Source organism: Oncorhynchus mykiss, chromosome 16 (genome assembly GCF_013265735.2).
Source record: "Oncorhynchus mykiss isolate Arlee chromosome 16, USDA_OmykA_1.1, whole genome shotgun sequence".
Lineage (NCBI taxonomy): Eukaryota > Metazoa > Chordata > Actinopteri > Salmoniformes > Salmonidae > Oncorhynchus > Oncorhynchus mykiss.
This window is the reverse complement of record NC_048580.1, coordinates 42364501-42387201: the sequence shown is the minus strand read 5'-3', so window position 1 is coordinate 42387201 and position 22701 is coordinate 42364501. Positions and strand designations below refer to the sequence as shown.

General features: G+C 43.8%; 1 protein-coding gene across 2 annotated transcripts; it reads right to left on the bottom strand.

Annotated features, from left to right (window-relative positions):
* Positions 1–93: 93 nt before the first annotated feature.
* Positions 94–22574, bottom strand: LOC110492044 (inter-alpha-trypsin inhibitor heavy chain H6-like). 2 transcript variants are annotated; one of them, XM_036946930.1, is made up of 18 exons: positions 21779–22574; positions 17281–17316; positions 11851–12005; positions 9208–9318; positions 8674–8921; positions 8277–8446; positions 8013–8129; positions 6096–6267; positions 5382–5854; positions 3560–4778; positions 2905–2937; positions 2690–2707; positions 2446–2493; positions 2304–2327; positions 2113–2163; positions 1890–2003; positions 1257–1661; positions 94–1110 (listed from the first exon to the last, which is right to left on the bottom strand). In XM_036946930.1, the coding sequence occupies exons 1-18, from the start codon at positions 21899–21901 to the stop codon at positions 851–853; spliced, it is 3777 nt and encodes a 1258-aa protein (XP_036802825.1). In that variant the 5' UTR covers positions 21902–22574; the 3' UTR covers positions 94–850. The 2 variants fall into 2 exon arrangements, with proteins under 2 accessions (XP_036802825.1, XP_036802826.1); XM_036946931.1 differs by lacking the exon at positions 21779–22574 and adding an exon at positions 18155–18303.
* Between the last annotated feature and the right edge of the window lie 127 nt (positions 22575–22701).

Genomic DNA, 22701 nt, shown 5'->3' with positions numbered 1-22701 from the left:
AAAGGATTTTGTGTAAAACTACTCCGATAACACCACGACGAGTTCCATAGACAATTTTTTTTAAATAAGATTTAGTCCTTTTATAACTTATACTTCACAATAAAACTGAAACAATTCAAATACAACTCTGACCCTCTAAATAAAATGACACATTGCTAAAAATCAAATGATCTATTCATATATTTGTTATGACATTGGAATTATAAAGTGTCCTTATGAAGCATATGATTTTTGCGAATGAGAGTTTGGATTTAGCTGTATGTCAAGATCAAGCAGCATTTGTCTGCAGAAGTATAGAGACAATTAACATATCTAACTGTTGCCACGTTAACAGCAGAAGAAGTCTGTCCCCTGTTGTTATTTCAGAAAGACATCCCATCTCCTATATTATCTTTCCATGTCTGACACCTATGAGAATTACCTCATCATTCTTTAGATTTCTTACTGGACTCAATCTCTGTCTCTCTCTCTCTCTCTATTTCTCTCGCTCTTTTGTCTTTGTTTGTCGTTGTATCATTCTCTCGTTGTGTCCCTCTCTCTGTCTCTCTCTCATTTTCATAATCATGAACATGAATTCATGCACACTTTCAGAGGAGAGAGAGTAATAAACCACTATGTGATGTTGGTATTGAAGGCTAGCCCACAGCACACTAGTCACAGTGCTGTTTGTCCTTGCAGAGACACTGTATTTTCCCATTGGCCTGAGCTGCCCAGCTTTGAGGTGTTGGTAGCTAGATGAGTGGCTCGGTTCCAATCTCTATACTAGCATACCACTTAGTATGAAGCAATGTACTAGGCATGTGTATTCTAAGTGGTGTGCTAATACTGGATGGACATTTGAAAAGAGTATTTACATGTTATCCACCAGGTAGCTCTGGTATGGATGACCCAACAGTTTCTCCACCTGTGCCTTGGGCACGATCCAACACCTGCCCAGGTGACGTTTCCTCACTGTGTCCTTCAGGGTCTTTTCCTGTAGGGTGATGGGTACGTGTATCGCCCCCCACCTCAGCACCCCCCTGGACAGAACCCCCTCTTTACTAGGCTGGGGCGGTGTGTCACTAGGGTCCTTCACCGGCGTCACACTCATGTCCGCATGCTGGAACTGGCCTGTTGGAAAGAGGGGACAATGAGAGGGCAGTCAATCACAACATATGTATAGTCATTTCCCATAGCCTTTTATACAGCAACACTTTAGGGCCAGGTGTATGTAACAAGTCAAGGAAACTGGTTTAAAGACATTAAAGACAACGTACCCAGTAGGCCTTGGGTTGAAGGAGAGAGGCCTTGTCCATCAGTGATATAGAACCCGAGGTGCGCCATCTGCAGGTAGCTGGGCTGTTTGTAGTGGTGGAACAGAACCAGGAAACAAATATCCTTCGCCAGCTCGATCCGACAGCTCTGATGGATGTCATCTGTGGTGTCCACGGATACCGCCACGCCCTGCCTCGTTACAGATCCCTGCAGATTAGTGGGTAGGGTGTCCCGTCCCTCCCCTTCCACCACCACGGCGTCCAATGAGAGTGTGATCACTATGCCACCCAGCCCGCCGCGCCCGCCCATGGCAGCGGAGATAGTTATCTCGTCAAAGTAAGTGCGGGAGCGGTCCTCTACGTCTTGCTTGGACGGAGCCCACATGAGATGGCCGTCCACCGTGATACCTTGAGGGGAAGAGGAAGGCATGGGTTAGCTGTGTGTGTGCGCGCATGCGCGTGCGTTCCAACTTACAGAATGTAGGTGTTCTTTAATGTGATCCAATTTTTAATATAATGTATGCCTATAAAATGTTATGGTCCTTCTAAAGTAGATTATACGGCACATTTCTTAAATTCAATAAATATAAGACTACCGTTCTGGACTTTTGTTTGTGGTAGTCTGTGCTGACTAACCTCTCTCTGGGTCTTCCAGCAGTCTCAGTACGTCGTTGGCCCTGCCGTCCACCGTGAAACACAGATTCTGTTTCAGTTTGGGGAGCTGGACCATAAAATGAGGGTCTCCATCAACTAAAACAAAAAACATTGAACATAAAGACAAAGGTGAGAAACAGATTTTACAGTTATATGTTACGTTACTGGTTATGTTATGTTACTGGTTAAAGTGTAAGCCCCTTACCAGAAGAGGAGAAGACTCTGACAGAACTCAGTTTGGAGGTGGGGCCTGGCACTGGAAGGACAACAGGTACAACTGAGACTACGTCTTATCTTTCTGAAGCACTGAAACCAATGACAGATCAGAGCCTACTAACATCTCTGAAGTACATTGATCTTATGCTAGACTACACAGAAAAACTATGAAATACTTACAAAGATTTGATGCCGATTCATCCCCTGAAAAGATACAAATTCCGAAAGCGTGTTAAATGTCTGTATCAACTGAGGAACGTACAAAGTATCCCTATTGCCAACACAACTAAATAGTTCTACATATTAGTCAACTGTGACTTACAGGAATCATAGTTGAGGTCGTAGTCTTGGTCGTAGGTTGCATCATAATCTAAAAGATCCAATCATATGGTCATCATTAGACACCAGACAGACATAGTAAAAAAAAATATCTTCTCCCTGATTTGGTCTGAGGGGCTTTCATCAGAATCTCTATAGGAGGAAACGACAGCTTTGAAGATACAACAACATCCATGCTGTTGCAATGAATTGGTTTGTGATGGCAGGGAAGTAAGAGAGGAACTCACCTTTATCTAGGTCCATATCTAAGGTAGAGAGACATGGAGAAAACACAGATTGACACAGTGATACGCTAAAGGACTACTTCATCACTTTTTTAACCTCCTACCCATTATCTCTGTATTCAAATACAGCATGTATCCCTTTCAATAATTATATTTCAGGACATTTGTGCAACAGAGCTGAAACAGAACGATGACATCTTTTGGTATGGTTGATTCACCTTTTCTATGGATCTGGATGGATGTGGAGACATCTGGTGGAAAGAAGAGGAACATGTCACAATTCAGCCAGAAATGGTGGATTGAGAGTGCCGGTGCTGCATTCAACTGTACTCATATTTACAGGTACAAGATATGGACTGTAAGTTCAATACCTGATGCAACACAATTCATATAATATGCCATACTGTTATTTAATTACACATGTATCTTTTAAGACAAGTATTATTCAACTTTACTTTGCATTGTAGTAGTTGAAGTTCCAAGTGAGATTGACAGAGAGCGAGAAAACCAATCTCATAAATGGCATCGTAGCACCTGTCAACAGACTGTGGGATGCAATGACTAACAAGGAATATTGTTCTGGTGGGCTGGTTTTTGTAATTGATGTTTTGGATAAATCACGATATCACAGTGGCTCACATCTTTAAAATTTTGGAAGAGGAGCACAGCACTTTGAGATATTAGCTGATGTACGAAGGGCTATATAAATACATTTGATTTGATTTGATTTGGCCCTTACACTTGCAGAGAGAGAGAGAGAGGGATGGCGCTACCGCCCTACTTACGCCCTTTTCTAAAACATCTGCCCTCAGAACTTCGTCAAGCACCTGTGAGATTTTAGTTCTGGGTTTCCAAGATTAGTGGAATACCAACCCAGTAGTCCTGCAGCCTCCCACAGTTTAGGCCCGTCTGTGATGCCTGGCATGGGGGCAAATGTGGCAGAGACAAAGGTGGCAATCTGGTCCACATCTGAGACTGGGTCTGTGTTACGGCCCTGTGGAGCTGGAGTAGGGGCCACGGACAGAACACTGTCAAGGAATGTGGTAACCTGAGGTGGATGGGCATCAGTGGCAGACATGGTGGCATTCTCGCAAGAGGAGGAGAGGGGTATTCTAACTGGAGGGAGGACTGTTCTAACAGAGATGGGAAGGGGCGTGGCGGGTTTCCAAGGCTGTAGAGCAGGGGTTGGATCGGTTCTGACTGAGGTGGGGGTGGTAGTGGAGGTAGTGGTTTTCACAGTTGTAGGGACTGTAGTCTTAACTGTGGTGGGTGATGTGGTAGGGACGGTCTTTACTATGTTGGGTGGAGGGGTGGTTGTGGTTTTCCCAGGTGCAGGAGCGGCAGCTGTTTTGAGCGAGTTGGCCAAGGGGGTAGAGAATATCCTGGCGGGAGGGGCAGGGGCAGTTTTAGGAGAGCTGGGAGGAGGGGTGGGGGTTTTTCCAGAGAGAGGGGCATGGACGGTTTTGGCGGCACTGGGGCTGGGGGAGCTAGTCTTAGTGGTTTTCTTGGGGGATGGTGGAGCCACTGTTTTTGCTGGGCTGGGTGGGGTAGAGGCCTTTCTGGGTTGAGGTGGAGGTTGGGGAGGTGGATGCTTGGTGACAAGAGGGTCTGGCTTAGCTTCGTTACTCCTGGGCTTTTTCACAGGGATGGGGGAGGCTATTTCGGTGGCAGTAGTGTGGGCAACTGTGGTTGTTGTAGTAGCTCTACTAGTGGTGTTGGTGGTGGTGGGCTTGGTGGTGGTTGTGGTGGCGGGTTGAGCTGTCGTAGTTGACGCTGTGGTAGGAATTTCATCTGCATCAGGCTTGACTACAACAAGGGAAGTAACAGGCGTGACAAAGTTGAACTTGAGGGAGAGGTTGGTTGCCTTCTCGCCCAGCAGTTTCTGCATGACCAGGTCGGTGCTGTTCAGTTTGGCCAGCAGCAGCTCTTTGATCGTGAAGTAAGCCCAGAGACGACGTACGAAGCTGGAGATCCCACCCATGCCCCCAGGGCAGCCCATGGAGTAGGCTGTCCCATTCTCCTCTCCTTTAGACACCAACACGTCATTCTCAATCTTCACTTTCTGCTTAGAGTCACTGGCTGTCAGAGACACCTAAGAAGAGAATAGAAGAGAAGCGAGGAGAAGGGAAGAGAAAGGAAGAGAAGAGAGGAGAAGGGAAGAGAAATGAAGAGAGGAGAAGGGAAGAGAAATGAAGAGAAGAGAAGGGAAGAGAAATTAAGAGAAGAGAGGAGAGGAGAGGAGAAGGAAAGAGAAATGAAGAGAAGAGAGTAGAGGAGAAATGAAGAGAAGAGAGGAGAGGAGAAGGGAAGATAAATGAAGAGAAGAGAGGAGAAGGGAAGAGAAAGGAAGTGAAGAGAGGAGAGAAGAAGGGAAGAGAAATGAAGATAAGAGGGGAGAGGAGAAGGGAAGGGAAGAGAAATGAAGAGAAGAGAGGAGAGGAGAAGGGAAGAGAAATGAAGAGAAGAGGAGAGGAGAAGGGAAGAGAAAGGAAGTGAAGAGAGGAGAGAAGAAGGGAAGAGAAATGAAGAGAAGAGAAGGGAATAGAGAAGAGAAGGGAATAGAGAAGAGAAGAGAATAGAGAAGAGAAGCAAATTAAACAAAAGCTTTATCAATATCAATATTTCCCCAAAAATGAAATGTTCCATCAACTCATGGTAAAAACAATGGACAATTACAACATGATGTGATACCAACCTTCAGATTCCTGACCCCTGGCTTGACCTTCCCAGTGACCACCAGCTCTGAGCCCTGGAAGTAGTTAGGGAAGAGGGAGCGGGTGACGTCGAAGGCCTGGTCGTCCAAGTAGGTCAGCTGGATGTCTGACAGTAGCGGGCTGGCTACCTCATCGTAGAATCCCTTCAACTGGAGTGCGGCGTCTGTGTCCTCGTACACCATCCTCGCCATGCCTCGGTTGTCCAGTGCCAGGCGCCGCAGCAAGGGGTAGTCGGCGTCGTCTCCGAAGGCCAGGCCAAACAGAGAGGCGGAACCCAGAGCGCTCTTAGCGTTGCTAAGGATCGAGTCGCCGGACGTCACGCCGATGGTAGCTTCACCGTCCGTCAAGAAGATGACCAAAGGGACCCGACGGAAGCCACCGGAAGAGGACGAGGAAGAGGCAGAGGGGTTGACCAGTTGGGCGGCTGAGAGGAGGGCCGCGTTGATGTTGGTCCCTGGAGGATGAGAGAGGGAAGGTGGCGTGGAGAAGGGAAGGTGGCGTGGAGAAGGGAAGGTGGCGTGGAGAAGGGAAGGTGGCGTGGAGAAGAGAGGGAGGTGTGGAGGAGGTGGAGGAAATGGTGGAGAGAGGATGCAGAAGAGGAGACAGAAGATGGAATACAGACCGTGTTTTAGCGGTCTTGTCAGGTTGCTGCAGATATAATGCAATTTGAGCACATCAGACTCAATCCCACTCACATCCCTCAGCGATGATCCTCTTGACAAATTCCTTAGCGTCTCGTACGTTATTCCGCGTGGCCCTCACTGTGCGACCCTTCTTCCAGGTGAGGACCTTGTCTGAGAAGGTGATGATGTTGAAGTGGTCCCCTTCACGAAGGTCTCCCAGGATAGTGGACATTGCCTGCTTTGTCTGGTCCACACCAATACAGAGCGAGAAGAGAAATGATAATTTTATTGATATAATGTAGTGTCAATGTTGTCATTCTTGTCTAAATGAATGAGGTGTAGCTGGATGCAATTTGAGAGGGGTACAGTGCCTTGCGAAAGTATTCGGCCCCCTTGAACTTTGCGACCTTTTGCCACATTTCAGGCTTCAAACATAAAGATATAAAACTGTATTTTTTTGTGAAGAATCAACAACAAGTGGGACACAATCATGAAGTGGACATTTATTGGATATTTCAAACTTTTTTAACAAATCAAAAACTGAAAAATTGGGCGTGCAAAATTATTCAGCCCCTTTACTTTCAGTGCAGCAAACTCTCTCCAGAAGTTCAGTGAGGATCTCTGAATGATCCAATGTTGACCTAAATGATTAATGATGATAAATACAATCCACCTGTGTGTAATCAAGTCTCCGTATAAATGCACCTGCACTGTGATAGTCTCAGAGGTCCGTTAAAAGCTCAGAGAGCATCATGAAGAACAAGGAACACACCAGGCAGGTCCGAGATACTGTTGTGAAGAAGTTTAAAGCCGGATTTGGATACAAAAAGATTTCCCAAGCTTTAAACATCCCAATGAGCACTGTGCAAGCAATAATATTGAAATGGAAGGAGTATCAGACCACTGCAAATCTACCAAGACCTGGCCGTCCCTCTAAACTTTCAGCTCATACAAGGAGAAGACTGATCAGAGATGCAGCCAAGAGGTCCATGATCACTCTGGATGAACTGCAGAGATCTACAGCTGAGGTGGGAGACTCTGTCCATAGGACAACAATCAGTCGTATATTGCACAAATCTGGCCTTTATGGAAGAGTGGCAAGAAGAAAGCCATTTCTTAAAGATATCCATAAAAAAATATCCACCTGGGAGACACACCAAACATGTGGAAGAAGGTGCTCTGGTCAGATGAAACCAAAATTGAACTTTTTGGCAACAATGCAAAACGTTCTGTTTGGCGTAAAAGCAACACAGCTCATCACACTGAACACACCATCCCCACTGTCAAACATGGTGGTGGAAGCATCATGGTTTGGGCCTGCTTTTCTTCAGCAGGGACAGGGAAGATGGTTAAAATTGATGGGAAGATGGATGGAGCCAAGTACAGGACCATTCTGGAAGAAAACCTGATGGAGTCTGCAAAAGACCTGAGACTGGGACGGAGATTTGTCTTCCAACAAGACAATGATCCAAAACATAAAGCAAAATCTACAATGGAATGGTTCAAAAATAAACATATCCAGGTGTTAGAATGGCCAAGTCAAAGTCCAGACCTGAATCCAATCGAGAATCTGTGGAAAGAACTGAAAACTGCTGTTCACAAATGCTCTCCATCCAACCTCACTGAGCTCGAGCTGTTTTGCAAGGAGGAATGGGAAAAAATTTCAGTCTCTCGATGTGCAAAACTGATAGAGACATACCCCAAGCGACTTACAGCTGTAATCGCAGCAAAAGGTGGCGCTACAAAGTATTAACTTAAGGGGGCTGAATAATTTTGCACGCCCAATTTTTCAGTTTTTGATTTGTTAAAAAAGTTTGAAATATCCAATAAATGTCGTTCCACTTCATGATTGTGTCCCACTTGTTGTTGATTCTTCACAAAAAAATACAGTTTTATATCTTTATGTTTGAAGCCTGAAATGTGGCAAAAGGTCGCAAAGTTCAAGGGGGCCGAATACTTTCGCAAGGCACTGTAAAACATCTACTGTACCTGTTTGATCTTGGTGCCAATCATGGAGCCACTGACATCAATGACAAAGATGACATCCTTGGGGACCACAGGAAGCCCCCGAGGTGCAAAGTAGTGGGCAAAGTATCCATCAAACACCTGAGGCAGGCCAACAGAAGAGAAGAATCCCTCATTGGATTAGATGATTGCCTCGCTAGATACCGTCTTTGTACAGTATTTGTTGTGCAAGAGTTTGGGCCTACACAGAGTGTAGTGCTTGCGCGTATGTGTGTTTCGTGCGCTGACCTGGATGTCTCCCATGAGGTCGCTGAGCTCTACATCGTACTGGATGATGTAGTCAGCGTTGAGTCCCTTCGAGGAGACACTGCTCTGCTGCTGCAGGCTGGGGTTGTAATGAACACGGGCACAACAAGGGTTCTGCTGGATCTCAGTGGAGGCTGGGGCTTCTGTCTCACCTGGATGGGAGAGGAAGACCAGAGAACACCCATGTCAGTGTGCATGTTTGAGGCGTACTACATATACGTTGCATCCTACTATACAATACCTACACATCACTGTGATCCAGATGAGTGATCATGCAACTTGCCTTTTTCAAACTGAACCCCTCAAACAGGCTGCTTGTGTCAAAACTAGCACTGCTACTTTGACGATAAACAATAACTGCTGCCTTTTCCTATGTTACCTGTTACAGTGTTGGAGAGCCGTCGGCTGGACTTCAGCGGGAGGACCTTGACGAAGCGGAGTCCCGTCCTCTCTGCTATGCTGACATCCAGGGTGAGATTAGTGACCAGTCCTCCAGGCCTCAGGCCCAGGATCAGTTCATAGCGACCCAACCTGCGGGGCAGCAGCTCCTCGTAGGACAGCGAGAAGGAAATCCGGCTCCCTGAGGGAACACTCACCGCCATGCGGAACTTCTCGATCTCCCTCTCCCTGAGATGAAGACACAGCAAGAGAGAGGTGTTGGAGTGGTGGCGGTGGTAACTGGTGAAAGAATGACTTGGAAAACCATGGTGAAATGGAAAGAATTTGAAGCGGGCAAGTACAACTGATCTGAGTAGAAGTGCTAAAAGATTTAAATGAGTGTGGTGGGTGACGGGTGTCCATACGTCTACAATACAGATGCGTTGTTGTACTTTTCCCCACATAAAACAAAGAAATCCGAAATAAAACACATATCAAAGGTGGATTGTGGTATGAAATACTTTCTCAGACTGACTTGGTGGCAACGAGTCCAGCTGTTTTCCCTTGCTTCTTGGCTGCGTCATAGATCTTCCTGGCCACACTCCTCTCCTTCACCTGGGCGATGTGCACTTTGCCATTGGAGGTGCTGGGGGCAGAGGGAAGGATGAGGTAACACGTGAAACTCGCAATGGTCAGACTATGTTAAGGAACATGCATTGGCCTCATGGACGGAAAATATCTAGGTTTATTTGCGGTAAACAAACCTTCCTTGACGGCAACTACTTAGACTATTAGTCACACGTTACAAGGCAACAGCGTACTTCACCGCATTTGTGTTAGACTCAGATGGAGGACAAACGTGTATCGTGCTGGTTTACAGATTAAGTTCAAAACATGCTCGAGAGGAAAGGTAGGGTGAAGGGAAGGGTGAGAGGAGGGAGTCATTCCCCTCTGAAAATATGAGCTCTGTGAGCTCTGGTCCATGATTTGGTTGGGAAATGGTTCGGTGTAGGTTCTGCGGAGGCCATGAAAGGGTCCCAGGACGTTATAATATCTCTTTTCAGTAACCATGTTTACATCCCAAATGACACCCTATTCCATATAGTAGACTACTTTTGACCTGACCGTTATGTGTTCGGATAGGAGACGCACCCATGATAACTGAAAAATAACACTCGGAAACCCCCTCCATGGCCCCTGGAGAACCTACTCCATACCCAACCGTTCCCCAACCATTTCCCAACCAAACTGGACCAGAGCTCACACACCCTAATCCAAACCATACAGTTCCTAAATTCTCACCGCCTTCATCATGTGATGAAGTGCTAAAATAAGGTCATGTCCTTTGAAACATTTTGTTTAAATAAAAACCAACAGGGACCAACCAAAATAAATCTCCAGCCTTGAAGCAGGTCTTGTTCCGGACACAGAGCAGAAGGAAATGGTGGGTTTAGCAGGGTGGAAAATAGAGGGGCCTGTATGTATGTGTGGCTGAGAGGGAGCTGCACATGAGTGACCTACACACAGAACACAAGGCCCCTCAGTCCCACGTTGTGAAACGCCACTGAACTAAAGAAACACAGTCACCACAGTTATTTTCCTTCTGGGTTAATTGGTGAAGTGTCGTGTGTGTGTGTGTGTTCCAGCTTGCACAGAACTTTCTGAAAAACCAAAAGTTTCTTAGAGCTTGGTGAGAGCGTGGTTGTCCTATGCTAATGATCCAGATACTCAACTAGTCTAGAGAAGGCCAGTTTTATTGCTTCGTTAAATCAGGACAACAGTTTCCAGCTGTGCTAACATAATTGCAAAAGGGTTTTCTAATGTCCTATTAGCCTTTTAAAATGATCAACTTGGATTAGCAAACACAACGTGCCATTGGAACACTGGAGTGTTGGTTGCTGATAATGGGCCTCTGTACCCCTATGTAGATATTCCATTTAAAAAAAAACAGCCGTTTCCAGCTACAAAAGTCATTTACAACATTAACAATGTCTACACTGTATTTCTGATCAAACCCTAACCCTAAGTGATCCCAAACTTTTGAACGGTAGTGTACATTCCCACAACTTCCAAGGAACCGTGTGTGTTTGTGTGTGTGTGTGTGTGTCTGTGTGTGTGTGTGTGCTCGTACGTGTGACAGAGAAAGATGTGTGATATTATATGCATGCATCAGAGAGTTAGTCCGCATGTAAAACTGTCTATGTTCAAGAGTTTACATCCCCCATTTGATTACATGTGAATGGATACGTGTGTTGGCTATGTGTGTCAGTATGTGTTTGCATGTGTGTGCGTGCAGGCCTACGTAGCATGTGTACCTTGGCTTGTTTATATGTACCTTGGTAAACTTCGCAGGTGAGAGAGGGTGGGGGAACAGGGCATGCTTCTGTCATTTTCTCTACTAACTTTTTGACATATTTACAAAGCATGGTATTCATCTGATTTTAAGATCCCCCAGACTCCTCCCTCTTCTGACCCAAACCCAACCCTAGGCTCCTCTTTGGGTCTTTAATGTTGACTTATTTATCTTGTTTATATTTAGCATTTTTATAAAGGAGAGTGGCAAAGTGGTTTCCAGCCTTCTTAGTAATCAAATTTTGTGTCTCCCCTCCACACCGAGTTCCTGACATAATTCCTCTGAAATGTTTATTTTGGGGAGTATGTCCGGAAACCGCAGACCTCACTGGCATTTGGGATTTATTTTGTTTATTTACTACCGAGCTTTACCCTCCTTTTAATTTAAAAAAAATCTAGGACCTCTTATCTTATACTTTACCCCCCTTCACAGACCAAAATAAATGTATTTTTGACCCTGAAGAATATTGGCCCGAGTGCCATTCTGTTTGTGCTATTATGCCAACTCCTTGTCACTCATAGTCAAGCAGCAAGAGTTGGCAAGAGAGAAGAAACTGGCACCCAGGATAGAGGGATTACATCATTCCAAGGGAAGGAACAATTAATTTGATTATAGGTCCACTTCCTGGGATGAAGTGACTAAAAGAAAAATAGAGGTAAGAGAGAGAGAGAGAGAGAGAGAGAAAGAACTACCTGGCTGGTTCTCACTCATAGCCTCTCCTGCTGCCTGTGAGCTTGTGTGAGTGAGGGGTACAAAAAACAACATTTCCTCCTCTTGGGATAATAAAGTAAACTTCACTTGACTTAAAGTGTGTGACTGACTTACATTGTGAAGTTGGAGATGAATGCTGCTGAGGGCAGGTCCACCTCGAAGGCTGCCTCCTTGGTGACAGCTAGCTGGTTCCACACAGAGCTCTGGATGGTGGTGTGGGAGTAGCGAGAAATGACAGAACACCTCACATGGTAGTCTGTCACCTTCAGCTGGGAACAGATGAATCCAGAAAACCGTCAGCAAAGAACATACACATTTGATCTGATGAAATCGTTATATGGCTACCCAAGTACAAAGCCAATAGCGACCTCAACAAGAGGTTTGGACCTCTTGGTGTAATTGCTAAGGTGTTTGACTGACAGTTGCAGAGACGCAGGTTTGAGTACTGATGGGGCTCTTTTGTAAATGAAAATCCAAGTATTACTAGGCTTTTTTTAACCAGACTTCAGTGCCTTGACAAGTTTAGACAAATGTTACAAAGCCACGCTCTGCAAGATATCCCTCCCACCCCGTTGTTTACTTGGATAATTCTGGGCCCTACTGGGACCAATCTGGTCAGCTGGGCCACATTACTGCCAGGTGGGGACACAGCCAGACCTGAGCTACTGAGAGACTAACAGACCTGTTTCTAGATATTTACCAGTATCAAAGACAGTGGACAAGCTTTCTGATACAACGAACACCGATTGCTTGATGATCTACAATTTATCATTGGCAACATTCAAAGCATCAAATAAAATGATGGCTCCACTGAGATACAGTACTACTGTAGTGTTTCTCATTCTATGTGGCACACTGGTTGAAAATACAGATTGCAATGAAAGTGATAGATAGATCTACACTCACAGATAGATAGATCTACACTCACAGCATGATTTCCTCATAACCTAAAACTGGCATGTTTGATCATCATGTTTCTTTCCAGATGTCATCAATGATGTCATTAAAGTCCCAGGATTGGCTTATTTCAAAGGGCTTAATGTGAAGTGTTTCTTGTATTGCTAGTAAAACAATGTAAGCTTTTATTCTCCCTTATGGGCATACAACTGGCAAAAAATCATCTCTAGCACACATGGAGGTTAATATCAAATCAAATCATATTAGTCACATGCGCTGAATACAACAGGTGTAGACCTCACTGTGAAATCCTTACTTACGAGCCCCTAACCAACAATGCAGTTTTAAAAAAAATACAGATAAGAATAAGAAATACAAGTAACAAGCAATTAAAGAGCAGCAGTAAAATAACAATAGAGAGAGTATATACAAGGGGGTACCGGTACAGAGTCAGTGTGTGGGGGCACCGGTTAGTTGAGATAATATGTACATATAGGTAGAGTTATTAAAGTGACAATGCATAGATGATAACAACAGAGAGTAGCAGCGGTTTAAAAGAGGGTTGAGTGGGGGGGGGGGGCAATGCAAATAGTCTGGGTAATGCAAATAGTCTGGGTAATGCAAATAGTCTGGGTAGCCATATGATTAGATGTTCAGGACTCTTATGGCTTGGGGGTAGAAGCTGTTTAGAAGCATCTTGGACCTAGACTTGGCTCTCCGGTACCGCTTGACATGCGGTAGCAGAGAGAACTAGGGCGTTCCTCCGACACCGGGCGTTCCTCTGACACCGGGTGTTCCTCTGACACCGCCTGGAGGTGAGGTCCTGGATGGCAGGAAGCTTGGCCCCAGTGATGTACTGGGCCGTTCGCACTACCCCCTGTAGTGCCTTGTGGTCGGAAGCCGAGCAGTTGCCATACCAGGCAGTGATGCAACCTCTCGATGGTGCAGCTGTAGAAACTTTTGAGGATCTGAGGACCCATGCGGAATATTTTCAGTCTCCTGAGGGGGAATAGGTTTTGTCGTGCCCTCTTCACGACTATCTTGGTGTGCTTGGACCATGTTAGTTTGTTGGTGATGTGGACATCAAGGAACTTGAAGCTCTCAACCTGCTCCACTGCAGCCCCATCGATGGAAATGGGGGCGTGCTTGGTCCTATTTTTCCTATAGTCCACAATCATCTCGTTTGTCATGATCACGTTGAGGGAGAGGTTGTTGTCCTGGCATCACACGGCCAGGTCTCTGACCTCCTCCCTATAGGCTGTCTCATCGTTGTCGGTGATCAGGCCAACCACGGTTGTGTCATCGGCAAACTTAATGATGGTGTTGGAGTTGTGCCTGGCCGTGCAGTCATTAGCGAACAGGGAGTACAGGAGGGGACTGAGCACGTACCCCTGAGGGGCCCCGTTTTGAGGATCAGCGTGGTGGATGTGTTGTTACCTATCCTTACCACCTGAGGGCGGCCCGTCAGGAAGTCCAGGATCCAGTTGCAAAGGCAGGTGTTTGGTCCCAGGGTCCTTAGCTTATTGATGAGCTTTGAGGGCACTATGGTGTTAAATGCCAAGCTGTAGTCAATGAATAGCATTCTCACATAGGTGTTACTTTTGTCCAGGTGGGAAAGGGCAGTGTTGAGTGCAATAGAGATTGCATCATCTGTGGATCTGTTGGGGCGGTAAGCAAATTGGAGTGGGTCTATGGTTTCTGGGATAATGGTGTTGATGTGAGCCATGACCCGCCTTTCAAAGCACTTCATGGCTACAGATGTGAGTGCTACGGGTCAGTAGTCATTTAGGCAGGTTACCTTAGTGTTATTGGGCACAGGCACCATGGTGGTTCTGCTTTAAACATGTTGGTATTACAGACTCAGTCAGGGAGAGGTTGAAAATGTCAGTGAAGACACTTACCAGTTGGTCAGCGCATGCTCGCAGTTCACGTCCTGGTAATCCGTCTGGCCCTGCGGCCTTGTGAATGTTGACCTGTTCAAAGTTCTTACTCACATCGGCTGCGGAGAGCGTAATCACACAGTCTTCCAGAACAGCTGGTGCTCTCATACATATTTCAGTGTTATTTGCCTCGAAGTGAGCATAGAAGTACAGTTGAAGTCGGAAGTTTACATACACTTAGGTTGGAGTCATTAAAACTCATTTTTCAACCCCTCCACAAATGATTTGTTAACAAACTACAGTTATGGCAAGTCGGTTAGGACATCTACTTTGTGCATGACACAAGTTATTTTTCCAACAATTGTTTACAGACAGATTATTTCACTTATAATTCACTGTATCACAATTCCAGTGGGTCAGAAGTTTACATACAGTAAATTGGCTGTGCCTTTAAACAGCTTGGAAAATTCCAGAAAATTATGTCATGGCTTTAGAAGCTTTTGATAGGCTAATTGACATAATTTGAGTCACTTGGAGGTGTTCCTGTGCCTCTTTGCTTGACATCATGGGAAAATCAAAAGAAATCAACCAAAAAAAATTGTAGACCTCCACAAGTCTGGTTCATCCTTGGGAGCAATTTCCAAATGCCTGAAGGTACCATGTTCATCTGTACAAACAATAGTATGCAAGTATAAACACCATGGGACCACGCAGCCGTCATACAGCTCAGGAAGGAGACGCGTTCTGTCTCCTAGAGTTTGACTTTGGTCCGAAAAGTGCAAATCAATCCCAAAACAACAGCAAAGGACCTTGTGAAGATGCTGGAGGAAACAGGTACAAAAGTATCTATATCCACAGTAAAACCAGTCCTATATCGACATAACCTGAAAGGCCGCTCAGCAAGGAAGACGCCACTGCTCCAAAACCACTATAAAAAAGTCAGAATACGGTTTGCAACTGCACATGGGTACAAAGATCGTACTTTTTGGAGAAATGTCCACTGGTCTGATGAAACAAAAATATAACTGTTTGGCCATAAAAAACATTGTTATGTTTGGAGGAAAAAGGGGGAGGCTTGCAAGCCAAAGAACACCCTCCCAACCGTGAAGCACAGGGGTGGCAGCATCATGTTGTGGGGGTGCTTTGCTGCAGGAGGAACTGGTGCACTTCACAAAATTGATGGCATCATGAGGTAGGAAAATGATGTGGATATATTGAAGCAACATCTCAAGTCATCAGCCAGGAAGTTAAAGCTTAGTCACAAATGGGTCTTCCAAATGGACAATAACCCCAAGCATACTTCCAAAGTTGTGGCAAAATGGCTTAAGGACAACCTAGCCAAGGTATTGGAATGGCCATCACAAAGCCCTGACCTCAATCCTATAGAAAATTTGTGGGCAGAACTGAAAAAGCGTGTGCTTACAAAAGGAGGCCTATACAAACCTGACTCAGTTGCACCAGCTCTGTCATGTAGAATGGGTCAAAATTCACCCAACTTATTGTGGGAAGCTTGTGGAAGGCTACCCGAAACATTTGACCCAAAGTTAAACAATTTAAAGGCAATGGTACCAAATACTAATTGAGTGTATGTAAACTTCTGATCCACTGGGAATGTGATGAAAAAAATAAAAGCTGAAATAAATAATTCTCTCTCGTATTATTCTGACATTTCACATTCTTAAAATAAAGTGGTGATCCTAACTGACCTAAGACAGGAATTTTTACTAGGAATTGTGAAAAACTGAGTTTAAATGTATTTGGCTAAGGTGTATGTAAACGTCCGTCTTCAACTGTAGTTTAGCTCATCTGGTAGGCTTGTGTCACTGGGCAACTCTCTGCTGTGCTTCCCTTTGTAGTCTGTAATGGTTTGCAAGCCCTGCCACATCGACGAGCGTCAGATCCGGTGTAGTACGATTCGATCTTAGTCCTGTATTGACGCTTTGCCTGTATGATGGTTCGTCGGAGGGCATAGCGGGATTTCTTGTAAGCTTCCGGGTTAGAGTCCCGCTCCTTGAAAGTGGCAGCTCTAGCCTTTAGCTTAGTGCAGATGTTGCCTGTAATCCATGGCTTCTGGTTGGGGTATGTACATACGGTCTCTGTGGGGACGACGTCATCAATGCACTTATTGATGAAGTCAATGACTGATATGGTGTACTCCTCAATGCCATCAGAGGAATCCCAGAACATATTCCAGTCTGTGCTAGCAAAACAGTCCTGTAGCTTAGCATCTGTTTCGTCTGACCACTTTTTTATTGATCTAGTCACGGGTGCTTCCTGCTTTAATTTTTGCTTGTAAGGAGGAATCAGCAGGATAGAATTCTGGTCAGATTTGCCAAATGGAGGGCGAGGGAGAGCTTTGTATGCGTCTCTGTGTGTGGAGTAAAGGTGGTCCAGAGTTTTTTTTCCTATGGTTGCACATTTAAAATGCTGATAGAAATTTGGTAAAACTAATTTATGTTTCCCTGCATTAAAGTCCCCGGGTACTCGGAGCGCCGCCTCTGGTTGGGCATTTTCTTGTTTGCTTATGGCGGAATACAGCTCATTCAATTATGTCTTAGTGCCAGCCTCCGTCTGCTGCGGAATAGTCACCACCACACATATTGATGTGATTTAGAAGGGGATCAATGTTCAGTGAATGCTATCCAATATTATCACAACCCGTCTACACAGGCAGTTGTTGCGCGTGAGAAGCCGTACCAGTAAGATATACTTACTGGTTTCGGTAATGATACATTCCACTGGGACATTCCATGAAGCTCATACTCACCAACGGTTTTGCTGGTTTGCTCTGGCGTCTCACTCTCTGGGGAGAAAAACAATACAGAGAGAGTTAATAAAAGTGTAATGAATCCTAACTATAGGGTTGAGCACAGCAGAGCTATAGGGTTTGAGCGCAGCAGAGTTACGGGGTTTGAGCACAGCAGAGCTATAGGGTTTGAGCGCAGCAGAGCTGTAGCGTTTGAGCGCAGCAGAGTTACGGGGTTTGAGCGCAGCAGAGCTATAGCGTTTGAGCGCAGCAGAGTTACGGGGTTTGAGCGCAGCAGAGCTATAGCGTTTGAGCGCAGCAGAGTTACGGGGTTTGAGTGCAGCAGAGCTATAGGGTTTGGGCGCAGCAGAGCTATAGGGTTTGAGCGCAGCAGAGTTACAGGGTTTGAGTGCAGCATAGCTATAGGGTTTGGGCGCAACAGAGCTGTAGGATTTGAGCGCAGCAGAGCTAAAGGGTTTGAGCGCAGCAGAGCTATAGCGTTTGAGCACAGCAGAACTATAGGGTTTGAGCGTAGCAGAGCTAAAGGGTTTGAGCGCAGCAGAGCTATAGGGTTTGAGCGCAGCAGAGCTATAGGGTTTGAGCTTAGCAGAGCTATAGGATTTGAGCGCAGCAGAGCTATAGGGTTTGAGCGCAGCAAGCTCAGCAGAGCTATAGGGTTTGAGCGTAGCAGAGTTACGTAGTTTGAGTGCAGCAGAGCTATAGGGTTTGAGCGCAGCATAGCTATAGGGTTTGAGAGCAGCAGATCTATAGGGTTTGAGCGCAGCATAGCTATAGGGTTTGAGCGCAGCATAGCTATAGGGTTTGTGCGCAGCAGAGCTATAGGGTTTGAGCGCAGCAGAGCAGAATACAAGGTTGTAGTTTGTTATGTACACACCAGGGCCCTGACAGTAAAATATTGCTGGACTCCTGTAGTTTGGAAACATTTAATTAAAACAAGCTGAGGCCTTTTGAACATTGTGCAAAGCTTAAAAGCTTTAAGGTCCAATGCAGCTGTTTTTATCTCAATATCAAATCATTTCTGAGTAACAATTAGGTACCTTACTGTGATTGTTTTAAATTAAAATGGTCAAAAATTAACAAAAATAGCATCTTAGCAAAGAGTAATTTCTCAAGCAAGAATTTTGCTAGGACTACCTGGGAGTGGTCTGAGTATGGAGGGAAAAACTGAAAACTAGCTGTTATTGGCAGAGAGGTTTGGAACTCTCTTTCTTATTGGTTTATTAACTAATTTACCACCTGGTGATGTCACCAGGCAGGCTAAAACTCTATCCCACCAAAACAGGCTGAAATTTTAGGCGGTCTTTTCAAACAGCTCTTACACAATGGCATCATCATTTTTACAATTTAACAGTATTATTCCAACCTCATAGTGTGGAAATATATATAAAACACAGGTAATTGACGTTGATGATTGCACTGGGCCTTTAATAGATTTATAACAGCTTTATAGCAGTGATTTAAGTTAATACAGTTGCCCTAACGCCATAGTAGAGGGTTGAAAAGTATTGCGTTAAAGTAGATTTAGGGTATATTGTTCATTCAAAGACTTTCAACACACCACACCATTATTATATAATTTAACCTTCCACCCAATTCTGTGTAAACACATTTGTACTACTGTATTCTGGAAATAATATGATTTAAAATGTAGTACATTTTGGTCATTATCTAATATAAGAAATTGTATTTAAGTGGGCAACTTGTCTTGGAAAAGTAACAAAATACTACCAAGTACTGTAGTTAGTTTACAAAATCCCCTCCTTTGAAATGAATCTCCAGGATCTATGTGTGGGGTTGGGTCAATATTTCTGTGTCAAAATAGGCTGAGTCAAAGCTATTCATGAATGAAGGGGGGGGCTGGAAATAAATGCTGTCGCTGTACACAGAGGGATAGTGAGGTGCACAGTGCACAGGCTCAGTTTCAAATGTTCCTTTTGCTCACAAATCACTGCTGTGTCAATCCATTATCACATAACCTGGAGATACAACGCAAACAAATAACATTAGAGGGCGACTGCACTTCTTGATTTTGCCTCATTTTGAAGATTGCCCGTTAAGAAATGCAAGTGGCCATGACTAAAGCCAAAATGAGAGTTATCTCGGGGATGTGGTTTGATGTGTTTGTGTTATGTTCGCATATCGTACACTGGCAGGTACTCTTGTTTGTCCCTCCTGAGTCACCGTAGCAACAACATAGCTACTTCCTCAAAATAGTCACTTCCTTAAAATAGCCAGAATTAAAAAATGTGTCATTCATTTTTTATGTTTTTGCCACTTTTACATCTACTATAGCTAAGGTATTTTGTGCAGTATTCCTCAAGTTAAAAAATGTGCATGAAAAACTAGTCAGTGCACTGCGTACAGTTGAGTGAGCAAAGTCTGGCTGCTCTAGCAATCACTGTCAAAAAGCCACACCAGCCCCACTCGAGTTAGTTCAGAGCGAGAAAGTGTAAGCTGTTTAGAAATAATTACTTTAAAATTGAAAAATCATTCAACTAAACAATAAGGATTTATAACATCCTAATCAAAGGTGTAGATTTCATCTCACAAAGGGAGAAATTTCAGTGCCCACAAAAACTGCATTTGAATTCAATATTCTTCCTTCTGTTTTCCTCTATGAAGTGCAGGACATGTTAAAAGGGAGTGTGACAAAATGTTTTATTTGGCCCCCATAAGAATATAGTTTTATAGCCCTGTCATAGCCCTTCTAAGGATAGCTTTTCCACTTCCTATTTAATCTTACTCTTGTGACTGACTGGGTTTGAACCCGGATCTCCTGCATTGTCACAAGACTATTAGTCTACTTAGCTCAAGTCAATAGGGATGAGTTCAGGAAGCTAACACAAGTCTTCAAGTCTCCAGCAAGGTTACTCATCAAAAAAGCGTGGACCTCGGTTACATTTCACCCCCTTTTGACTCACATTCATTCCTTGAAGGAGTGATCTCCTTGACCCAGAATCGCCCAGAATGCACTGCGCGGCCTATTGACGACACTGTAATGGAAAACTGTAATGTATACGGTAATTGTAAGTGTCATCAACAGTAAAAAAAACTCTGAAACGTTTTAAATTTAAAAACTCTGAAACGTCCTTTAAATTATGGTCATTGTGGGAAAATTGCTGTATTTCGAATGGTACTGTAATTCGACCCCACAGGTCTGTAGTACCATACCGTATCTTGGGAGCGCCAAAAACCTTTTCATCATTAGTGGGTGCATGGCATTGTTGTTTCTGGATCATTACCATATTTTGAGGCGTGTCTTGTAAGAGGCTATATTTGTTGCACCAGTAAGTGAAAGCCTGGACTTGAACCGAGAATCTCTAGTGGCACAGCTAGCACTGTGATGCAGTGCCTTAAATCACTGCGCCACTCGGGAGCCTGGAGGCAGCTAGTCTTAAAACTGAAATGGTTCAGCATTTTGCCATGTCCTTTTGGTCTGTTTTTCCTGTAGTTGCTGCCAGTTTGGAAGCCTTTGTTAAGGCCTCTAGAAGTGACAGTGATATAAAACCCTAAATATGAATTAATACTGTAATGTGTAAACACTTTACCTAGCAGCCAACCTGCTTGCACCAATCTCTTGTAATTACAGTAACACACTGTGAAATACAAACTCTACCCTGAATTAATATCATCCATTCCTTCAAACTATGGTAGCATTGACTTTTTATCAGTATAATACAGTCAATTCTACGATATTGTACTGTATGTCAGTACACACTACATGCTTTGATACCATATACTGTATTATACAGAATGTATACTGTAATATTAAATACGTAATTTTACTTGCCACCGAGCTGCCTGTAAATTACAGTCAAATTCATGGTAAACCCTTAACAGTGGACCCATGGGTAACGTACAATGGGAGTAAATACGATTCAAAGTCGTAATCTATACCCAACCCCCCAGTAAATCATAAGGAATTTACAAAATTCTGTTTCGGATGATCAAAAGTATGCTATTTACACTTTGTAGTGAATTTTGACGCTAGGCTATTAATCTTTCTGACTCATATCGATGCCACATAAATCGATTAAAACCAGAGAAGTTGATTCGAAGCGGCAGTTGATCTTTATTAAAGAGAGGAACACCTTTCAATGTGCAGGGGTTCATTCTGAAGTGAACATTTTTTTCAAAATGTTTTTGGTCATTTAAACTTTATTTTTAATTAATGTAAATGTAGACTTTACTGTATAGTGTAGGCTATATCATGTGTTTGTTTCCAATGCGTAATTGTATTCACATCTGACATCCATCCTATAGTAACGTGCAGTCCTGTACATGTTATATATAGTTTACCCCTCACTTGAGTGCAACAAATACATATTGCGTGCAAAATTGAATGTAGCCTTGTATGAGGAATACATTTTTCGTTGAACAGGAATAAAAACTTTTTTTTTAATTAAACATGATTTTGTGAAGCTGTCATGAGTATGTTATATTTTTCAAAGAGTTTCAGATATTACTCGTCCCAATAGGAAGATAAAATCATTCGCACCTGTATTGGTATTTCTTTTGCTCCCAGGCGTGCTCCGTATTCCTCTGAAAATCCCCTCTGCACTGAGATTACGAAGAAAAATAAAACACTCAGGATTTTTAAATCCACTTTCCCCATGTTCATTATACTTTTTAGTCTCCCGAGATGAAAAACGTTGTTGCCAGTGGTCTCAAGTTGCCAGTCAGAGAGATCCAGTGCAGGTACGCAGGACGAGGTAGGACAAACCTCACATTTTACTAGTTCTTTTTCAAGAGGCAGTCGACTCGTTCATCTCCCTCCCCTTTATTTTAATACATTTGAAACCTCGTATATAATAACAGAAAATAAATCGTATAATTATAATTTATAACTGACAGACAGATAATCAGATGAACATTTTAAAGAATATCAGTGCGCGCAGAATTTGCAGGAGTTGAGTCCCTGTGAGTTCAATAGGGTAGCCCTCCTTACGTGTACATACTGGACATTTCGCGGACTGTTACCATCGGTTAGTGAACATGAAGAGAAATGACGAATTATTCACCAATGAATGTCGACAATTTGAAAGAAAAACATTCCAATCTCTCTTTGCTGTCGCCCCTTTCTCATTTCCAAAATGGGACCGTATAATATATATGATATCCCACCCCTGACATACAAATGAGACATATGAGAAAAACAACTCTTTACCATTTGACTAAATGATATTCCAACATAGGCTACCCCACTCGTTCTTGAATAGTCAGAATATAACATCTCAATTGTGACCCTATAAATTATAGCTTCAATTATCTGCAAAACAGATCTCTAAAATTGGTTATGCAATTTGACTATTTCACCAACCCAGTTCCAGTCATTCAGTTTAATAAGCTCTTTGTCTTAACAATTGTGCTATTTTATACGTTTGTCACAAATATACTTATTGTCAACATGTTGACTCAAAA